Source organism: Microtus pennsylvanicus, chromosome 13 (genome assembly GCF_037038515.1).
Source record: "Microtus pennsylvanicus isolate mMicPen1 chromosome 13, mMicPen1.hap1, whole genome shotgun sequence".
Lineage (NCBI taxonomy): Eukaryota > Metazoa > Chordata > Mammalia > Rodentia > Cricetidae > Microtus > Microtus pennsylvanicus.
The window spans coordinates 60,480,998-60,503,138 of record NC_134591.1 but is presented as its reverse complement, the minus strand read 5'-3'; the positions used below and the strand labels follow the sequence as shown (position 1 = coordinate 60,503,138).

General features: G+C 49.5%; 1 protein-coding gene across 3 annotated transcripts in view; it reads right to left on the bottom strand.

The window, feature by feature from the left end:
• Phc2 (polyhomeotic homolog 2) overlaps positions 1 to 22,141 on the bottom strand; it is a 105,750-nt gene that overhangs the window by 21,410 nt on the left and 62,199 nt on the right. For 2 of the 3 annotated variants that reach the window (XM_075947106.1, XM_075947108.1), the window contains 2 exons: positions 14,543 to 14,946; positions 14,124 to 14,289 (listed from right to left, as the gene is read on the bottom strand). In XM_075947106.1, coding sequence (XP_075803221.1) covers positions 14,124 to 14,289; positions 14,543 to 14,946 — 570 coding nt within the window. Of the gene's footprint in view, positions 1 to 9,325; positions 9,460 to 14,123; positions 14,290 to 14,542; positions 14,947 to 22,141 lie in introns of those variants that run through there. The other variant, XM_075947109.1, reaches the window with a different exon arrangement.

Sequence of the window (22,141 nt, the reverse complement as noted above, 5' to 3'; positions counted from 1 at the left end):
GCCTTCTTACAGTGAGCTCCTCAGCAGAACGCTGGGTGCGCACCTTGCTCCAGGGGCCGAAGAGGGAAATGGGCCAGCTCTGCTGGGAAGAGGCAGGCTGGAACTTCTTTAAGTTGACCACAAATGGACCACTAGTATGTGCCAGAGTCTTACTAAGCATATGATCAGCCACTAGGCTGTTTCTCACTGCTGATCTCACTCACAGGCTCTGACAGAAACAGCTCTTTTGCAAGAAAAAAAAAAGTCTACTTAGTGGCCCCTGTTTATGCTACTGTTTTGAAATCATCTTTGGAATTCTTCACTTCTACTAACCAAGGCAGGAGCTGTGACCCACAGGAGCTAAACCTATATCCAAAACATGACATACGCCTGTTAAAACTGCAATGAATTATAAATATAAAATAATAAATAGTAAACTCAGTTTTCAGCATCGCCATAAAAAATACAGGCCTCCTTGGTACTACAACGAGTCCTGCCACAGGTGAGATCCAAAAACTCCTTGCTGGAGTGTGACAGTGAGTGGCATAGTTGGTGTCTACTGTGAAGTGGCATTTCCGTGGACCTGTCCATAAATGACAGCTGCTCTTCTTAGCCCAATGTCACGGTCCCTATGGAGGATTTCCTTAGTGGAGGAGAGTTAGGGCACCAAGCTTGATCCAGAAACTTGGTAAGGCAGGATGACCTCTAGAGGCAAAGGCAGGGAAGCTCCCAGAAAGACACTTTCAGTCAGCTGGAGAGAGAGCAAGACTGGCCAGTTCAGAACCAGGTTCTTCCTTGTGTCAGATGACACACAAACCATCTTCTATTTGGGAATGTGAAAGGTTTGTGCGTGCATGCATGCGTGCAAGCCAGAGGCTGACACTGGATGTCTTGGCTGGTGACAGTATGAGAATAATCTAATGAAATTAGCAAAGACTTTAAGGAGCCAGCAATTGATGACACGGCTCACCAAACATCAGAACAAGAACCTGTAACAGCACTCGCTCTAGGCTCAGCACTGCGGTCGAGCCGTGCTTCAGTTCAGCCTGTTCTCCAGAGTGAAGCACCTGCAAAATGGTGCCTCTGCACCTGTATCCAGGAGACAGCAGGAGGCCACACCTGCTCCAAGCAGCAGAGGTCACCTTACAGAGAGGAGAGCCAGAGTGGCTAGCTAGGCCTGTGGAAAGGTCTAGGGCCACCCTTCCTAATCTCTTTAGTTATATCCGGACCCCCAAAGAAATCGGTGGCACTGTGAAACGGAGGGAGGTGTCCCCACCCAGGAAGAAGGGCACGGTGGAGGGGGTGGGCTGGAGCTCAATGCAGGCACTCTTCACAAAGAGATTCCTTGGGAGAATCTTCAAAGTGCAAGTTTGGCTACACTTGTTCACAATCTGCTATGAGTTGGCCACTTTGCTCAGGTAAGCAGACCCTTTCCAACACTGCTTAGGGACCCAGGTACGGTGGGAGGGAAGGGGACCAGATCCAGGTGGAGGGGCCCTGAGTCTAAGGCATGAGGCAACTTGTCTTCAGGATTGAAAGACTTATTCTATGTGATATTCTATTGAGAAAATATAGAGTCACCTATGAGACAAACTTTGGACTTGTCTGTGAGCATGTTTCCAGAGAGGTTTGATGGCGGTGGGAGGACCCACCCTGAATTCCATGGAGCTGGGGGGGGGGGGGAGTCCAAACTGAATTAAAAAGGACAAATTGAGTTTAATACCAAATTCAGCTCTCTGCTTCCTGACTGTGAACACAGGTGACCAGCGGCTTCAAGGTTCTACCATTACGCCTACTCCACTACAGTGGACAGCACTCTTAAATTTCCAGCCAAAATGCATCCTTCTTTTCTTAGGTTGCCTCTGTCATGTATTTTGCCACCGCAACAAAATGCGTAGCAAATACATCCCAGGTCACGAGAGAAAGTTGAGCAGAATACAGTGGTTCCAGTTTCCCTAGAGTGGGCTGCTAAGTGGAACAGACTGGGTGGGGAGCACTAGGCTTTGACTGGCTGGGAACAGCATGAGGGCACTTGAGGGAGGTGGCAGGAAATGGATCCTCCATTCCGGGACACCAAAGCAGAGGCATCATGTGTGGTCTGGGACGTTAGGTTTGGGAACTGGCAATTATCTAGGTGAGTGATGCCCAGATGGGAGTCTTGAAGTAATAAGAAAAGGAATGTGGTTAATCCGGACCCAGGGGCTACAGTCAATATTCCAAGATGCCAGAAGTAGCGTATGCTCTTTCAATAGGCCTGGCACACCATTTCCCACACTTACAATTTAGGATGAGTCATCTCTCCCACAAATTTCAACACTAAATTTAGAAGAGGACCACATGTGCATCTCCCATGCAGACTGCACACATTACAGGTGTGCTTTTTAGAATTCAAGCAAGAGTGAATGGCATTTGGAAGATGGTATCTCCTAGAACATGCAGCAAAGGAGCTCTTAGTGGGAGAAAATTGCAGGCTCCTTCCCAGAGTCCTGGAGGAGTCGCCGCCTGTAAGTGGTTCAGTTCTTGTAAGGACAGAGCTGTGAGACAGAGACCTGTTGCCTGGAGGCTACAAGCTATATAGCTTTGGCACCAGCCTGCCCCTCAGAGTACCTTCCTCAGCCAGGGCAACTGCAGTTTGCTCTGAAGACCCTGGCACAGCAGGGAGCTTTATCCACACAGAGGCAAGACTGGATCTAGGTTCTCTGTGGAGAAGGGAGCTGGCCAGTAGACTGGGGACCTCAACCAGCCCGAGTGCCACTTCAGCATGACCTCACTGAGGCTAGGTTAGCAGGCTAGGAGGGCAGACGAGCTCTCAGTATTCTGGGTAAGAGCTAAATATCTGTCTACGGCCTTAGCTGGAGGGTCAAACCCTCCCTCCTGGCAGCTACTGCTATACAACTGACTTTCAGGCTGTTGTCTCTCAAGACAGACAGAGAGGGCCGGTCCAACTCACCCCAAATCACAGGCTAGAGTGCGCAGAAGTGGAACTGTAAACAGCTGGATGTCTTCCAAGCTGTTACCCAGAGCTAGGAGGGAAGCAATCAGTGCAGGCGACAGCCACCCTCCCCCATGCAGCTGAGGACAAGGGAGCAGTGGGGGATTTTCCTAGACCTCAGGCTGAGTGCCATAATGGGCTGAGGTCAGATGTAGGAGGCTGCTGTGGTGGGCACTCAGCTTCTGCGGAACTGCGAAGTGATGTCCAACAGGCCGGCCAGCACACCAGGAGTGCTCATCAGTCCTGGCTGCAGGGGACAAGGCAAAGCTGCCACAGGAGGGTGTCAAATGCCCAATCAAGGACTCCCATCACAGTGCTCTGGCAGATACTAAGACACCAAGGGAGAGACTACAGAGATACCACAAGTCCCAGGAGGAAGAGATCAAGGGTGGCAGGGGAGAGGATGCTGGTTCTGGGTCAGGCCTGAGCTCATTCTGGCTCTACCTGTGATACCTGTGTACAAGGTGTTCACTGAGTCTGTTTTCTCTATCTTAAGAACCATAAACTGTAGGAAGTTTAAGTATATGGTAGGTGCTGGCTTTGAGTAAATGGGGAAGCAGAAAAACACTGAGCTTAAACCCTAGCCTGTGGTGCCAGCAGGCTACTCCAGGCCTCAGCCTCCTCAACTGCGACATGTGTGCTCCTGCCTGTTGCTCTTGCAGAGAGAAAATTAAGATCAGGAAGCACCACTCAGAAGTGGCCCTGACCTCACTCTCACTAACCCTGACCTCACCCGGTCCCTGAGGTTAGACTGAGGTCTTGTTCCTGCTGCCCCGTGCTGCGTGTATTGGGGTATACCCTGTGCCTTGTCTGTGCACCTCGAGGTCAGGCTCCAGAAAGAGTCGTTATTTATGTGCGCTCTGACAGGGCTGAGCAGAACAGAAGTGCTCTGCTCCTCAGGGCAAGCCAAGTCGCACACCATCTCCAAGACTATGAACCCAATGGTCAAGGAGACAAACACCAGAGTCTCTCTCTGTGGCATCTTTCCTAAAGAGGCTAAGAGTCATCAGCAGACAGTGCAGAAGAACCGCAGAAACAAGGGGGAGATAACCTTTCTGAGTCGTCAAAGGGAGAACCCCCATATACAGATACAAGAGCTATAGTGAAATTTACAAAGTCAGGAAGTGGTTTTGCCTGTGAAATGAAATCAGTTTAAAATGCTAAAAATAAACTCATGGAAGATAGATTTTTAAAATTCCATTTACAAAAAAAAACTTGAAATATTTAGTAAATGTTCTAATTATCTTCAGGCTAGTAATAAGGAAAGACGATCACGCCCCCTGATATGCCAACTCCATTATTTTTGGCTACTAACTGTAAGATCATCTAAGGCGACAAATGGCAGCCAAGGTGGGAACGCAGGAGACGGTACCAGCCTCAGCTGTCTGGCTCACGTAATGGTCCAGGTGGATCCCTGCTACAAGTCAGTTCTGATGGCTTCTTCTCTCAGAAAGAACCTCTCTCTTCAGTGTTTAGCTGTATGACAGAGGGCTGTGCACAGGGACATGGGAGGTGGGTCTCTCTTCCTGTCATCTGGATCGTGAGACAGAACTCTGGCGGTCAGGCTTGGCAGAGCATCTCACATTCTTAAATTTATTTATTTATTTATTTTGCTGCTGCCTAAGCTCTCAATCATTGTACTTGCTACCAGCCAATTAATAGCTGAGTACTGATAACCACATGCCTGGAAAATGGAACAAATCCACTTTTAAAGACTCACCGGCTTCACACGCACTTTAGCCTGTCACTTGTTCTGGGTGTTCCAAATGCTAACACAGCTGTGCAGCTCTGGGCCACAGACAGACGGGCAAATAAGCGGAAGACATCAGTAGCTAGGAATAACATGCAGTGTTCGCAGCATGAGGGCTGGGTAGCGAGAGCTCTGGAAACAATCCTCAGTAGTCATGAGCCTAGGCTCTCTTGCTGAGGACTCAGGCATGGCAGCAGGACTAGTCCCCCAACCTACTGAGGAGGACTTCATTACAATATGGCACTGAAGTAATCTTTCCCTAACATCTGACCACTAAGTATGCTTTAAAGAACGTTGAAATGGGAAACCCAGCCTCTCTAACATCTGGATTCACCTCAGAACACTGGCAAGCTGTAGTTAGCATCAACTTCTTTAGCAGATGCAGAAACAGTATTGTTTTTGGATTCACTTTAACTAAAATGCTTAGAAATTGAAAGACAGGGAAACCAAGGCCCCTTTCACTACCATGGTCTGGGAAGGGGGTTACAAAGTTTACAAAGGGGCCTATGTAGTGTTATAATGTTATAATCCTAGAGTGAGAAGAATCTAAATTATGTTGCTTCTGACTATACTACTATTTTCTAAAACTAATAATTCTGGGAGATGGCTCAGTCTGTAAAATGTTTGTTCCATGAGTTTAGACTTCCAGGACCCATGTAAAAAGCCAGACATGGGGGTACCTGCCTAGAACTCCAGTGCTAAGGGGTAGGGACAGGAGGAGATCTTTAGGGCTTTCTAGCCAACCAATCCAGCCAATCTTCAGTTTAGTGAGACAATGTATCAAAGAATAAGGACGGGCCTGATAAAGGCAGACAAATACACACATGCACACACATTAACACATATACACACATACCTCCCCTAGTAATTTTATATTGTATGACTCTTGGTTAACTGTAAAAAGTGCACATTTGAGGGACTGGAAAGATGGCTCACCGATTAAGAGCACTTGTTCCTGTAGAGGACCTAGGTTTGGCTCTCAGAATCTACATGACAGGCAACTCACAACCGTCCGTAACTCCAGTTCCAGGGGATCTGATGCCCTTCTCTGTCCCCCTACAGGCACCAGGCATGTATGTGGTGACTATATAAACATGCAGGCAAAACACACATACAAAGAAAATTAAATCTAAAAATTTTCAAAAATAGCTCATTTCTTGATCATGTAAGTTATATTCTACTTTGTTACTTAATAAGAGAAAAAAGTCTAAAATTAATTAATTAATATTAGGCAAATGGCTTTTTGCCTAGCAATTCCTCAAGTATCTATGTTGTGAAGAAGAATTAAAGACAGTTTACCTCTGAATATCTTTACATATACCAAACCAGGATTCTGATGTAGCTAGGAACTCACAATGAAAAATTTAAATGTCAATTCTTAAAATGAAAGCTACATCTATTTAATGTACAGATTAAATTTATCCTAAGTGCCACTTTTTTTTTTTTAACAGAAAGCATGCTACCAGCCTTTTCCGACGGTGACTCATGTAGTTTGCATCACTCCACACTGACAGTTAAATCACAAATCCGTGCGCTTTCAGGCCTCTCTAGCTTGAGGGGAGGCCAGCTCTGCATCACTGAATCACGGAGAGGTTTCTGTCGCTAATACAAAGGCCCTAGCAGAGTGCTCAGAGCACCTGGCTATCCTAGACAGTGGGAGGCTCACACTAATACTCGCTTCAAGACAGTCTCCTAAGAAGTACCAAGAACACTGCTTTTGAGATTTTCCCCAACTACTGCGAACTATCACCTTCATTATCCCACTGCCAAGAGGCAGAAGACAAAGGAAGAAACGGCCATTTAAGATGACTCTCTACCTTCCCTCACTAAATCCTCTGTGTGTGTGGGAGATCAAATACTGGACAGCTGGAAGGATTTCAGTACAGACCGGATTCACTCAAGCATGACTACTTTCATATCAACATGTAGTAGGGCCAGAATCACCACCCTGTTCCCTAGCTTTTAACTTTGCTTTGGCTTGCTGGAAGGACTGACTCAGGCGACAGGTGAGCTTCTCTGGGGAAGGAAGCAGTCCTAAAGGGTACTACGCAGTCAGGCCACCTCTTTATATGTGATCACAACAGAAAAAGGAAGAGACAGAAAAGTGGCTCCCCTGCGATATTCCCCAGCACAGACAAAAACTCCTAATTCTTAGTGGTTGTTTTCCCTGTGTGTGTCTCCCTAAAAAAGACAACCTCAGGGAGACAGACGAGCAAGGAAGAACGTGAGGCTACAGACAAGAACATTTCAATTTTTAAGTTCAAATCTCCCCTCTATCCTTCTCCAATTTATTCCCTCTGCTTTCCAAAAAATCAGAACTCAAAGATCCAGAGCATGTGAGACAGGAAATGAGTAAGGCAGGAAAGAGGATGTGGGCTGAAAAGGAGTGGATTCTGGGGCTGAGCCAGAGCAAATAGGCAGCCCAGGTCAGGGAGGGGGGTCCTCTCGGCAGAAAACACAATCTCAGGGTCAATCAGCTTAGACTCAAGTCAATGGCAGACTTAGAACAAAACACCGTCCTGAGAGGTTGTAGTCCCCACAGGAGTGTGCAGAGCACAGAGACCTGCCTGGAGACCTGCAGCCAGAGCATAGCTCCTGCCACAGAAGGAAGGGACTAGCATTTTCCTCTTCACTGCTTGGAAAGGAAACAGTATGTAGGAAGCCCACTTGGCAGAGATAAATTAAAAACTCAATCAGGGCAAAGGGGAAAGTGGAAAGGGCCTAAGGCCATGGGTTCCATTACCAGCGCCAAAAACAATCACCCAGAAAAGTGCAAAGGGCTAGGAGGCGGCTACAGGATAAAATACTGACATTCACTGTGCCCACAGCCACGTTCCAGGGACGGGAGGAGGGGGTGTAAAGAGGTACTCCTGAGCCCCTCCAGAATCGCAGCACAGTGGACTAAGAAACTACCTATTTTCTCCAGTTTAGGCTTCAGGGAAAAAAAAGACATCTGTTCTCTGTGGTATAGAAAGGCAAGCCTGGAAACAACTTGGGTGAGCAGGGAAGCAGAACTCACGTTACAGTGCCAGGAGACAGCAGGTGCCACAAGAGCACCACTCCCCATCTGCTGGACCCCCGGTGAAACAAGCCACCCCGGGAGGAAGCCAAGCATCCCCACCTCGCTGGGGCTGGCACTTAGGAGCAGAAATGAGCCAACGAGCAGTGGGTAAAAGTGTGAAGATTCCCAAACAATCTGGATGCCATTTTTTATTGAACTGTCTGTGGGACCCAGCACCGTGTTTTACATAAAGCAGGGGCCTGGTAAAATGTGCTAAACTGAACTGAACGAGACCAGAGCTGCTCAGCTGTGGGGCTATCAGAAGATTCAAGATGAAATCTCTTGCCTTGAAGACTATGATGTTAATAAACTACTTCCTATTTTCCAGGCAAAATGATGGAACTCAATAAACCCCTTGGTGACCCAAATCTAAACATTAGCCAAGGGGCGGCCCGACAGGTCTGCAGTTCTCAATGGAAATAAAAGCTGGGGAAAATAGGGGTGGGGAGGAGAGGGAGAGAGGGAGGGAGGGAGAGAGGGAGGGAGGGAGGGAGGGAGGGAGGGAGAGAGAGAGAGAGAGAGAGACAGAGAGAGAGACAGAGAGAGAGACAGAGAGAGAGACAGAGAGAGAGATACAAGAACAAGGAACAATTCCCTGGCTTCATTAACCTGTAATGTTCACACTGACCTAGAAATCCTAGCAGTTCTAACATTTGGGTTGACTCAGGAGGGGTTAGGAAAATCCCAGGTGAATGATAATTGGATTAACCAGTAAAGCCCCAGGGCCAAATGACTGGAAGAGGCCAGGACAGTGGGGTCTGCTACAGCCAAAGTGACATTACTTTCTAAACCCGAAATTGAGCGCTCAGGCTGGCAATGAGACGGACTAGTTTAAATTGGGGCCGTCCTGGGGAAAACTGCGGACACACAAGGATTTAGGTCGGTACTTCACTTCAAGAGATCCTCTGGGCCTAATATGCTAATGGAGGGATTAAGGATCAAGGATGGGAAAAGTCTTAGGGGGAAGCTGTCATTGATTTGTAAAGCAGGAATGAGAAGAGTGAGCTCAGGAGACAGTGCTGGAAACTAGGCCGGCTAGGTCTGGCGTGAGAAGGAAAGTTGATGGGGAACTGTTAGTATTAAGCTAGCGAAACCTTGGGGCAGCTGAGGAGGGAGAAGGTCTCACTGTCACAAACTGGCACCCGACGAGGGAGTCGGGGCTTAGGCGTTCTGGAGGCAACTTCACGGGTTCGCATCCTCCCTCTTTCTGGACGTCAATTTAAACAGACGCTCACAGATTCCGGATTTAACGTAAGGAGCCCGCAGATGCAGCATACCTTCGTTTGGCACGAGAGGGCGAGAAAACGCTCTTCTAAACATGGAAGAGGACAATCACAAAACAGCTTGTCCTTTCCCATCAATACAAGTCCCCGCGGGGCACGGGAGGCCCGGAGCGGGAGCAGAGGCCGGCGGGGCTGGGAGCGGAGGCGGCTCGGGCCCTCCCCGGAGGCCAAGCGCGGCGGCGCGGCCCAGAGGCCTCCGCGAGGCCCAGGGCGACGCCCGTTCCTGGCACGGCGCGATCCCTCCCCGCGGCAGCACTGACCTGTCCGGGGCCCGGCCGGGCCTGACCGGGCGGGGCCTACGCAGCCCCTCGGCCCGGCGCCGCCTGGAGCGGGGGCCCGGGCGGGCCGCGTCCTCTGCGCCGGGAGCCTCCGAGCCGGGGCCCGGGGCTGCCGCGGCGCATCCGACCGCAGGGCCCGGCGGCCTGGACAAAGGGCGCGGGGCGCGGGGCCGGGCGGCGGGCGGGCGGGTGGCGACCGAGCTACGGCGAGCGCTCGAGGGCTGCGGCGCCGCGGAGACAATGCGGCGCGTCCGGGCCGGCTCCCGGGCCGCCTCCGCCGGGGCGGGGCGAGGGCGGGGCGAGGCGGCGCGGGGCGGGGCGGCAGCCGACGCGGCCCGCGCGCTTCCTTTGTGCGCCCGAGCCCAACCCCGCGTCCTCCGGAAGGCTCGGAGGCGTCCGGCGCGGGGCCCCTGGGGACCCGTGGCCTGTGACCCCCGCCCCGGTGGCTCACTGTGGGGTCTCGGAGGCGAGTCTTAATGATTGAGGGTTAGTGCGTGTCAGGGCGAAGTGCACGCACCCTCTCCCTTATTGTCCACAATAACTCTCCAAGTGGTCATTATCCTCCCCACTGGGAGCGAGGATCAGAGGTGAAGTAATGACCAAAGGGACCCAGTCCTACCTCCATAAAAGGCGTAATCCCTACCGCCAGGTTTAATGTGAGGGTTAACTGATTTACAAATTGCCTGCAGTGCCTGGTGCACAGTGGGAGCCCAATAAATGTTAGTTTTCTTTCCCAAACACACAGTTTTAACTTGAACTGTCCCGGCGAGCTACCTTCATGCAAACAGGCGGGCTAGGAGCGCTGGGGGTACGCGCTCGTGAGAAAGGCACCATCCTCAAAGAGTAACTAACTGCAGGATGGACCCAATGACTCCCCACTCCCGACTTCTCTCTAGTCTCAGTATTTTCCCGTCCATTGGTTTTCTTCATTCATACCTTCTCCACCATTCATTCCTTCTGCTCCGGCTTCACTTTGCCATGGTTTCTAGTTCCTGCGTGCTTCCCTCCCGCTCCCCACTCCTCGTCTTTCTCCTTTACTTTCCAAACTCTCAAACCTCCTTTGCAGTAGAATTCACATTCCCCTTGCTCTCACACATTTGATTTTAAAAAGGAAGATGACAAGGGACTGGACACTCAACTTCTGCCCTCCGCCTTAAGTGTCCTGCCAGAAAGGCCTTGTCCCTGACACTATGAGCCCAAGTCCCACCCATACTTCAAGGTCGAAAGGCCAGCAGTTGGCAGACTTCTGAAAGGGGCCACAGAGGAAATACCTTAGACCTTGTAGGCCATATGGTCCCTGCCCCAGCTGCTCTAGCCTACTGTTGCTGAAGTTGAGAGCTGCTGTCATGGGTAAGTGAGCGTGGCTGTGTTCCCAGAGCTTCACTGTGAATACAGACATCTGAATCCCATGTATTTCCTCACATTGAGAGATAGTATTGTTCATTACAGCTGCTGTTAACTTGTGAGGCTGTACGAACACTGGCAATGCAATGGATGTAGCCTGGGAGCTATAGTTTGCCAATCCCTGCTTTGTAGCAATGCCATTTCCACTCTGAAATCTAGCCTGATAATCTCCACCTGGCACCAACAGTGCCCTCTGTAACGTGGAAAGCATTGCCTAGGGGCCTCTTGCGGCGCTTATCAAACTGTAGCTGGCATTGTAGTTTCCTGTGTGTTCATCTTCCCTGACAGATGCTGGGTTCCTTGATGGTAGGGAGCAGTCCTTATTTCTCTGGGCCTTACCATACAACCCACAAGGCTTTGTCCCCGAGTAGACATTCAAATCTCCGTAGTCCATGCAACTGTCTAAGGCTCGGGTGGCCAGCAGCGGCCGCCACTAAACAAAGCTCATTCTTTTTGGAAGATGAGAACCTCAAGAACAGATTGCTTGTCTTATGCTTATGGCCTTGCTTGGATTTCAGAAACTGTTGCGAGCCTTATGGACCAAATAGAAAAAGGAAGGCAAATGCCAGCTGATTTAGAAGTTGTTGGATAACTGTCCCTCAGCAAAGACTGTTGGGTACCAGCATTCCAGAAACGCTGCCTGGCTCCTCAGGCGGATCCTACGCAGCACTTCCATCAGCAAATTGGTAAAAGAACGCGTATTTTGGAAAGACCTGGACTTCTTCTTCCTGAGTTTGTTTGACCTTTTTAGAATAGAGAGCAGGGTAGTGCTTATTCCTGCAGCTCACCTGTAGCCATAATGAATTAGCATAATGAATGAATAACAGAATTCAGATGCAAGAGATCCCTGCTCCTCCACTGACTCTGCACCTTAGGGTCCTGTCCTCATCTTTAAAATGAAGATAATGAAGTTCCGACCCCCAAGGGCAATTATCAGGATTTAGGGAGGAAATCTCTGAAAAGGCTGGCGGAAAAAGCTCAAGGATAGTTTAGTGAACCAATGACAGTCTCTGGAACTGTGAGCTAAATTCACACAAGATCACTGAACGGACATAAGTCATTGTACGTTGGTTCAAAATATAAATAGTACAAGTTGGAGACCAAGGAGACCTAGTCAGACAACAACTCCTGTCAAAGAAACCTCAAAAGTAAAAGCAAAACAAGCCACCTTCCTGGAGTCTAGTTGGCACAACACTCTGACCCATCAGAGCTGTTCCCACTGGATGGAGGAATGAAGGTGTGGCCTCGTGTGTCTGGCCTAATGGGGTGGTGTGTGAGGGAACTGCCACATTTGGGGCTAGAACCAGAGTACCGTCCTTCAACAGCCCTGTAACCTGGGGCCGCTCCTTCTTGGTTTCTGTCCCTACTTCTAGAATGAAGAGGATGATGATACTTATCTCTCAGGGCTATCCTGAGTGAGTAAAGGATTGTGTGTGTGTAGTTTTTCTGAGACAGGGTTTCCTTGTGTAACAGTCCTGGCTGTCCTGGAACTCACTCTGTAGACCAGGCTGGCCTTGAACTCACAGAGATCCGCCTGCCTCTGCCTCCCGAATGCTAGGATTAAAGATGTGGCTCGCCACTACCCCTCTGAGATGGTAGCTTTGATATTTGGGATTAATATTTTTAATTTGGGGAGAAGATGATTAGAAACATGGAAGTGGGGATCTGACATGTCATGGAGGGAAATCAAAGAACTCTCAGGTCTTTCGATGTCCCCCCACCCCCAGAGTCGGGACAAACTTCTACAAACACTATGAGATGGACTCTCAAATTTGCAAGACAGGCTCACAGCCAACGCTGCTAAGTTCCAGAACAGCAGGTTCTGACTTAATTAGAAGAGGGGTTTTCTGATAATTAGAGTGCGTTCTATAAGGGTTGGGATGGAATGCAGGGTCTCAGACACACTGGGCAAGTGTTCCATCACAGAGCCACACCGCATGTCAGGAGCCATTTTCCCAAAGATTATAGCAGGGCAGGGGCAGGAGCCATTTTCCCAAAGATTATAGCAGGGACTATTGTCCTAAGGATGTTTACGGGGAGCCCCACACCCAACTACCTTGAGAACTATTTGTTAGCGGAACCCACCCCACACCCAACTATCTCGAGAGCTATTTGTTAGCGGTACCCACCCCACATTCCAACTATCTAGAGAATTGTTTGTGGTTGGAATCACAAAAGGAACGATTCCAACTTGCATAGAGAACACTTGTGACCAGTGCTTCCCCGGCGAGGTCCCTTCTTGCCCTTACAATGTCCCTGCCCCCACCCCAAGCCAAATTCCTCATTCAAGGGCTATATAAGCCACAACCATTTCACTAATAAAGTGAGACCTTGATAACAGAATTTTGCGTGGTTTCTCCCTCCCGCCCACGTCTTTTTCAGATAGCACCTCTTTGGGACCTTGGAACAACTGACCCGCTGGGCGGGTTTACAACCTCAGACCCAGGACCCCTTAGCAGGAGTCTCTCGTCCTTGCCAGCCCATGAAAAGGAAGTGAATGACCTCCATCCGTCTTTCCGTTTCCTAGTGTCCATTGTCCATATTCTTTGGCTTCCTTTTTCCTTGCTCCAACCCTCACTCCTTATAAGACTATTTAACTTCTCCTACCTTGTATATTTTTTTATTCCCAAATATTTCTCTTTTCAAATCTTCAGTTTCTGAGCTTTTCCCTCTTGCTTCTCCCACCCTGCTCTCAGCATACACTTAGCATTGTGGTTGGAGCTGCCTCCCTGAGCTGTCAACAGTTCTTGGCCCAGAGTGGCTCTGAGATCTAGGCCAAGATCACCGTGCAGCCTGGCAGAGAAGAAGGCCAGCAAATGGATCACTACAGAGGGCGGAGGTACCACCGTGGCTCTCCCACCAGGGCAGAGTGCTCCAGCAGAGTGTCCTAAAGCCCAGGTCATGGGAAATGTATTTGTCACTCAGATGGACAGATGGAGACCCCAGAGATGAGCACAGTTCTCTCAAGGATGTTCTCTACAAGATGAGCTCATTCCGAGTCTCCTTCTGGCTCTCCTCAAAGGAATGTCCCTTCTCTTGGAGACTCTGCAGTCCTCTGGCCATGATTAATCTCAAGAACTCCCTCTGACACCTTTGCTGTCAGCTTGGCCCACATATATGCAGCATTCAAAAACCAATAGCAAAAGAGCTGCAGAACCTGACTCTTTCCCTACTCTGATCCTCTTGCTTTTCTATCTTCTGGGCTATCTTTCTTTGTCCCTGACCCATGCCCTCATTTCCCCTGTCTCCAGCTACAAAGATGTTGTGTTGCTTCATTATGTTTCTGGTAGTTTACCTCCCCTCCTAGATGCCAAGGGAAAGGAACCAGGAAGTGGCAGGGCAAGCTGACGTCCCCCCTCCCCCCAACACTTCATACCGTGAGCTGGGCACTGCTGGATGTTGGGACTCTTGGGTACAGGCAGACCACCAGGCATGGCAGCGATGATGGCTTGCTGGTGTGGGGATGGGCCTGGCTGAGTCACGGGCACAGTCTTCTCCCCTGGTACCACTTCCTTCCAATCATCAGGAGCACACTGCTGGGGCTGTTAGGGGGCAGGGCAGAGATGAGTTTCCTGAATCGCTTCTGCAATCTTGGACACTACCCTGGTTCCTGTGGAGCTCGGGCAACAGGCAAAGATGTAAAGATTCAGTTATCCTAAGTCGGAGAGAGCCCTTTCATCTTGGGATGTGCAGAGACAATCTCAACAGTCAGCCTAGTCTGAATTCCCCGTGTCAGAACTACAGGACTGCTTGAATTATGGACTCTCCACTGTTCCCTGCTATCAGCCTACTTACCACTGGAGAAGCAGGCTGCAACTGTAAGATCACAGCTGAGGTGTGCTGGAACCTTCGCTGAGGGACATGGGCCACACTCTCAGGATGTCCGTTCTGAGCCCCAGGGTCTGGTGTGGGAAGGTGGCATTGCTGACTGCTTCCTGGCTTGTGCAGATGAGCAGCAGGACACTGGAGTGGCAGGACAGACGGAACTGGGCCCAGAGGCATGGCACTGTCTTCTGGGCTGGACTGTAAGGCCAGGCTTGGGGAGACTGGTGCAAGCTGGGGTTGGGACTGGACTTGGGGCGCAGGCCGTGGTGGCTGTAGCTGCTGTGGCTGTGGCTGCTGCTGAATCACAAACTGAGGCTGTGGGTGCTTTGATGACGGCTGCGGGAGGAGCTGGTGTGGCTGCAGTTGAGCATACGCTGCGGGAGGAAAGCCAGGTTAGACAGGATGGCCATCCTCACCTACCGTGGCCCTTGCACACAGTTTCCCAAGCCCAGGGCTTCCTGTTTCCTTCTCTGTTTTCCTTCACATGGAGACTGGCTTGGCCAGCGCCAGAGCCTGGAAGCCTGAACACCTCTCTCTTCTTGCTTTTGATCTTTTCCAGGTGAGGACCCTCACCTTACTACCATGGTGCTTTTACACAGAACTCAACCTTAGGACCTAACCGTACATATCATAAACAAGTCAGTTTATTGTCCTGACCTGGAGTTTTCATATGCTGCCAGTTTTCTTCCTCCCATTTTAACCAGGCAGGCATCTGGTATGTGTGGGTGTGGGTGTGTGCTGGTGTGAGGATGTGCGCGTGTAGGTACATGCGCATGTGTGCATGCCTGTGTGGTGAGGCAGACTCCATGCCAGGTGTCTTCCTTGATCATCGGAGAGCTTACTGTTTTTTGAGACAGGGTCTCCAAGCCCCGGCACTTGCCTCTTTTTTTTTTTTTTTTTTTTTTTTTAGTGGGTGCTGGGAATCCTGAATCAGGTGCTCATGTTTGCATAACTGACCCTACCCCGAGGTTCTTTTTTTTTTTTTTTGTAGTCTCTGTTGTGTTTTTAGCTTCTGCCTTATAGATAGCAATGACCCAGGAAATCCAATTCAGAGTGTAAATCCTCTACCTGGCAAGCATCCAGGCCAGCTCAGAATGTGAGCAGGTCAGCTGAATCTGTCCTACATAGATGCTACCTTCCACAATGACGCCCGTAGCCAGAGAGCTGAGAGAGGAGGTATGCCAGGCAGACATAGAGGGCCACAGCTGGACACTCACAGCCAAATTTATACAAACGCATAAGGATAAACAGATTTCAGGTTCAAGTTATCATGTACAAAGAACCCTGAGACTCAGAAACCGCCAAGGTTTTAAACTGAGTTAGGGGAGGTATGTTCTCTCTTTAATTTTCCCTCTCTTCATGCAAGTTTTTAACTGTCATCACAGCCCCACATGGAATTCCAAGCAGGCTGCCAACAGGAATAAAGAAAGAACAGAAACGAGAGACACCAGGAGCAAAAGCAGAAAGGGCCTCAGGGACCGGATGCTGTGGCCAGGGACAGAGTTAACAAGGCTGGCACAGCAGGATCTGGTGGACGACAAAGAGTGATGAACCAAGAAACTTGGAGATCAGTGTGGATTTAAGGGGGATGTGCTGGATTTAAGGGGCTTGAGGGGATGGAGGAACCTGCACAGACACCGCCAGCAAGCATTTGGGGGATTATAAGCAGTTTGTGACTCCGGGCTAAGCCCGGCCTCCCGCTCTCTCATTGGATAGACCAGAGTCTAACAACCAGAAAGGACTGTTCATCAGGCATAAAGAATACTCTTGGTAAGAAGCCTGGGAGGTGCGGAGGGGCCATCAGGCTCCAATGGCTAGAATGAGCTGTGGATAAGATGCTGGCCAGAGTCACTCCAGAGGCTGCTGTCTGGAGGAGAGCTGGAGACGGACCAGGTCTGGGAAGCTAAGGGATGATGATCTGCCATCTGTTGCTGTAAGACCCAAGACAAGGGCTATTTCCTTCCAGTGTGTTTCTGTGCAGCAGAGGTCTGGTCTAGGAGATCACACAGGCCTTCCAGCTCTATGTCTTGACGGAAAACATTAGGAAAATGGTTTTAAAATCCAGGATTTATTGTGGCTGGGAAGATGGCCCAATGGGAGAATTGCCTGCTGTGCACGTATGAGCATCAGAGTTGGGATTCCTTGTGCTCACATAAACGTCAGGGGAGGGGTGGGGTGGCAGCTCCCAGCACTCGGGAGGTGGATTCAAGGGGTTCCAGGAGCAAGCTGCCTAGATAGTTAGTCAAACTGGCAAACTTGGGGTTCGAATGAGAAATCAGTCTCAGTATATAATGTGAAGAGTGACTGAAAAAGACAGCTCTGGTTTACACCCACGCCCACACAGGAATATTCATAAGAATCAAAAAAAAATCAGGATTTGTGAGGTTGGAAAAACAAGGATGAAGTGGGGAAATGGTTCTGATACTAAAAGACATAAGGAATGCAGTTGGGAGATTAAGAGCACAGTTGGTGCCTGGGCAGGGGAGATGTGCTTTTGATTTTGCCTGAGCTCCCACTGTGATTTATTGCCTCACCACAGACCTGAAGCAGTAGGTTCAGCTGGCCATGGACTAGAACCTGCAGAGATGGGAGCCAAGGAGAACCCTTTCTTTTGGAGAGCTGATGAATGCAGCCGTGTGTTACAGCGCTAGCACACCAAGAAACTTGGAAAGGGAACTGTTGGCCTCCTGGCCCCTGTCCTGGGATCCTCCTCTAGCCTACCCTCCCTCCAAACTGTGGCACTCCTGTGAAACTGTCACAGGACAAAGGACGCCATATCTGCCCAGGCTGGGATGGAAGCTCAGAAGGGAGAGTGAGTGCCCAGATCAAAGGAGGCAAGGTATTTGGGGGAAGTGTGCATCATTAATCTGCCAGGGTTAAGAAGATGCAAAGACCATGGTTTAACTGCAGCGTTATCCTGGGTCAGAAACCCTTTTGTTCAGCATATTGCAGGAACTTTCTACTTAGTCTTTCTGATTCGGGTTTCTTCCTGCTGCGATCCATTTTATGGACAGAGTTCTAATGAATCTCTTCAGTGCACAGATACAACCCCTGACTCCAAAGCCACAAGGGCTCCCCTTTGTCCAGTTGTCCAAAGCCCTGGCATTCGATATCTCTTTGTAGCCTAAACCAATTTTTCATTTGGGATTATTTATCCGACCAAGCAGCCTCTGCTGTTTCCTGTGCAGCATTGGTACCTTTTGATCTGGGTACCGACTGAACCCTAGTCATTCTCCTCCAAGCTGTACGGTTGCCAGTCTTCTTCCTAGCTCTGTACTACCACTGAGGCTGCTCTGCTCTGCAGTGTACTCAGAGAAGCAGCCTGCTGAATGTCACTGGGAGATCTAGCACCCAGATACTTGGGTTTGGGTGCCAGCTCTGCCATTTATGAGGTGTGTGACACTGGTTAGCTCCAGATCACTGTGCCATCATCTTTAAAGTAGGGTTCAACATGATGCCCATGCCATAGTTATTTGAGTAAATCACTCATCTCCGTGGTGGGCAGAATTTATGCAACCCACTTGTTTCCTCTAAGATAACTTGAATGTATCAGATGCTCAGTCAGTGATGTGACTGACTGAATGGCAACAAAGTACAGGGCTCCATTTGTAGGACCTGTTTCTCCCACAACACTGGGTCTCTCCAGGCCCAAACTGTGAGTGACAGGTGTAATCTGTCAGCCCAGTGTGCTCTCCCTGGGAGCCCTGCACCTGTCCCGTCCTTGCTCATTAACTTCTTGGACTAACAACCTTCAGTAACCCTAAATGACCCGCTTGTGCCATAAATGGCATGCCGCTATGTGCCTTTGGGGCTCTCGCCGCAATGCTTTCAGCTGCTGGCACGAGCTTCTTCTGCTTCAGTGGCCTCTGGTTTCCGGGTTTTGGATCAGGCTCGGCTCTCATTTTCTCTGTTTGTCAGAATCCTTAGCTATTGGTGCTTTCTCAGACGCTTCTTCTGTTAGATCCATTGTGAGGCAACACAGCCTTGTTTAAATATGCATCCCATCGATTCTTCAACATTAATCACCTTCCCCCGCTTTAGCATCTTCAAATAAGGATGCAGAGTAAAGCGAGGTCGACTGGATGACAGTGTGTTTCCTTCTAAGAGTCAACAAAGATGCGACTTTCAATCACATGGCTCTTTGATGACACGGAATTTTGGGAAATAGTTTTATATACATCTGCCTTATCTTTCTAGCCAGACTGAATGCTTTTTGAGTTGAAGACATACCTTACTTACTGTTAGCTGAAAAGACAAGTTTTCATTTAATTTAAAAATGAGTTTTTACCTTCTGCATAGTCCAATAGAATATTCTACACCTTTATAGATGCTCAGAGACTACCTGCTGCCAATCATAGTAAGATCAGTTCCTCCCTTCCCTCTTTAAGGCCATCCCAATTCAATATGGGGCCGCTGAAGTCATGATACCAGAAGAAACCATATCCTGCTCCCTGCAGCCAGGATGCGACACATTTGTGAGAGGCAGATGCACAGAAATCTCCAAACCTGTGTAATTTCTTTCTAAGGACCTTCTGGGAAGTCCATCACTTCTAAGAAACCCAACTGCTTGATTCCATGAGACACCAACCACAGCTCTGGAAAGTCTCACTAGATATTTCTTTCATGGCATAGGGGTGTGGTAATGCTGGTGGTGGGTACAGGGACACACAAGCCCAAATAGCAAGCCTAGGTAGGGCCAGGTCAGAGGAGAGACCCCTGGCGATGTTCTGCTTCCTGGCTTCTCTCCTGACCTTGCATCGCCTCCTTGCAATCCAACCAGGCCAATCCACAGCTTCCAAACCAGTTTGTTGGTACTGACAAGAGCGGTAAGGTCTCCTGGGCAGAAGGGGGCCTGTGAGGAGTCACTGGCATGCCCCCTCACCCCTGGCTGTATCCACTGCCAAGATTTGTCAATGACAGGCTTCTGTTGATCTCAAGGCTCCAAGCAGGCAGGGAAGTATTCACTACCCAGGAAGCTTCCCACTCCCGTCTGCAGGCTGGCACCTGTGCCTCACTTTTCTGATGTCCAGAACTTAAGATTGTGAAACCACATGATGAAGGTAAGATGCTCATGGGAGGCAGACAATGCATCTTTTTCTTAACCACTGCATTTCAAGATTTAGAAACTTAACCGAAACTTCTGACATCTGTTCACGGAGCAAGCAAGTACTATAGACTAAGCACATAGTCCCTAAACTGGAAATTCAGCAAAGAGCAGTCGGTAGTCTTGTGAGGTGGTTGCCAGGCAGTCCTCAAAACACTGCGCCTCATGGGGCTCACCAAAAAGTGCCCCTTAGGTGGAAAGCCTGTTTTTATACCTGGATGTCTCATACAGGCGATTTCCTTTCCTTCCCCTCCCTTCTCAAACTGCTGCAGGCCAAGGCCTGGAGGGAACACACGAATGGGAACTGATGTTGTATTGCTTGAGGTTTATCTGGAAGCCCAGTGTCTCTACCTACTTGCGGAGTGGCACTCTCTGAACCAGATAAGGTGGCAGGCAGAAGCTCTCCGCTGCTTGGCAAATGCCGTGACAGAAGAGAAGTTCAGAACATGAAGGACACGAGCGTGAAGATTCAGCTTTGGAAGGTCACAGGCACCTTCCCAGAAGATGGGTTAGCACAATCCAGCCTTTGGAAGAGGATCAGCACTGGGGAGGCCTAGCCAGGCAACAGGCGGTGGGAGGGGGGGTGCTGTGAGCAGCTCTGCAGAGTCAAAACCCAGGGTATCTGTGGGAAGAGCCCCAAAAGACAGGCCCTCTCAGCATGGGGCGAACTGTGGTGGCCACACTGCTCATCTCCTGAGAGGCCTGTGTGACCCAGCTTTCAGGGAACAAGTAAGACTGAAGCACAGGCAGCTCCTCTCTGCGCGAGACAGGGACACTCTTTTTAGACGGACTGTGTGTTCTGTTCCCTCCAGGCTTGGGTCAGCAGCAGTTTGCAGAGGGAGAAGAGGGAAGGACACTCCACACACACACCGCAGCAAGAAGGAATCAGATGAAAAACAGGATTGCCGCCAAGGGACACTTTTGGCAGGCCCCATGTCCTCAGGCCTCTTTGGCACCTATATGGTGAAACCACCAAATGCCCTGTGTACAAGTCACCTGGCTAAACAGCTTGGAGCATTAGAAGAAAACCTGGTGTTTTTGCCCCACCTACCCTTGGCAGAAGATGCACTGCAGGGTGGCTCCCGGCATGAGTTTTAGAGTCAGATTTGGGATGGAAATTTGGCTTTGCTACATATAAGCTATGAAATCATAGGTAAATTGCTTAACCTCTTTGGACCTGGACTTCCTATTCTCCCAGTTTTGAGACATATCATATAGGGTAGGTATTAGTATCAAATAGAGTATTATATTTAAACCACACCAAAAATAATTACCTTTTTCTTTTTTCTTTCTCTTTCTTTTTTTTTCTTTTGCTCAATGCCATAGTAGATGCTAGGAAATGGTGGCTGTCCTTAAATATTCTCTGTTGTCTGTTTATTGCTTTGAATGTCTCAAATGCTTTTTATAGTTTTTAATTTCATTTATTCCTAACAATGAGCCTATGAGCAGGGTTCTCATCTTACAAGCAAGAGCTGAGAGGAGTCGCCAATGACGTTCCCCATGCAGAAGGCTGAGGCTTCTGAAGCTGACGGATGACGCATGGTTCTTGCATATGAAGGGTGCCCCAAGATGCCAAGGCTGAGCAGATGACATGCCAGCAAGCATATGCGAGCACAGGAAGTCTATGAGCGCTCACCATGGACCGCTGAGAACTTTGAAAGGGACCCTAGAGGGCCAATGCAAAGGGTGTGCTACAGAGAGGGCAGGTGCCAAAGGTCCATGACAGATACACGGGTCAAGTCAGTCACGGGTGGGGGTGGGGAGAACAGACAAGAGTGTATTTGCTAGGCCGAGGCAGTCAGTCAGTATAAGAAATGCATTGTAAGCATGGCAGTTGGTATGCGGGTAGTGTGGCAGGGTCTCAAAGGTCCCATGGATACAGTTATCCCATCAGCATGTCACATAGTAGGTCCTACTGTGGAATAGTAGGTCCTACTGTGGAAAGGGGCTTCTACATGGCCAGGAGGAAAGAAAAGACAATGTGAAGATATCTGAGAAGAAAGGAGACAACTGCATACAAGCAAAGACTGTGGGCAGCATGCCACCCGTCAACTGGCTTTGAGCAAAACAGAAAGTGGGTCCAGAAAATGAGGGTGTCGACCTGGGTGGTGCAGAGGGTGAGACAACAGATGTCCATGGTGAGCGTTCTCTGTATGGCTCACTCTGGACTGGGGTGACCCTCAGTGCTGCTCAGGCAACTCTTCTGTTCCCTGCCTGAAAATTTCATTTTCAAAACAGCTCAGATTGTCACAACCTCTCATAGAATTTCAGCTCTTGTTCAGCTCCGTAACTCCCATGGTTTGGCATGGAGGTGGACACAAAAAGTGTCAATGAACATTTCTCGAGTTGAAGAGACAGATAAGAATGATTTGGGGGTGGCTGTTGATTATCCAGCAGAAGCCACGTCCTCTTCATTTGTGGAGTGGGATACTCATCATTGGGGTGAAAGGAGACACGTACATGCT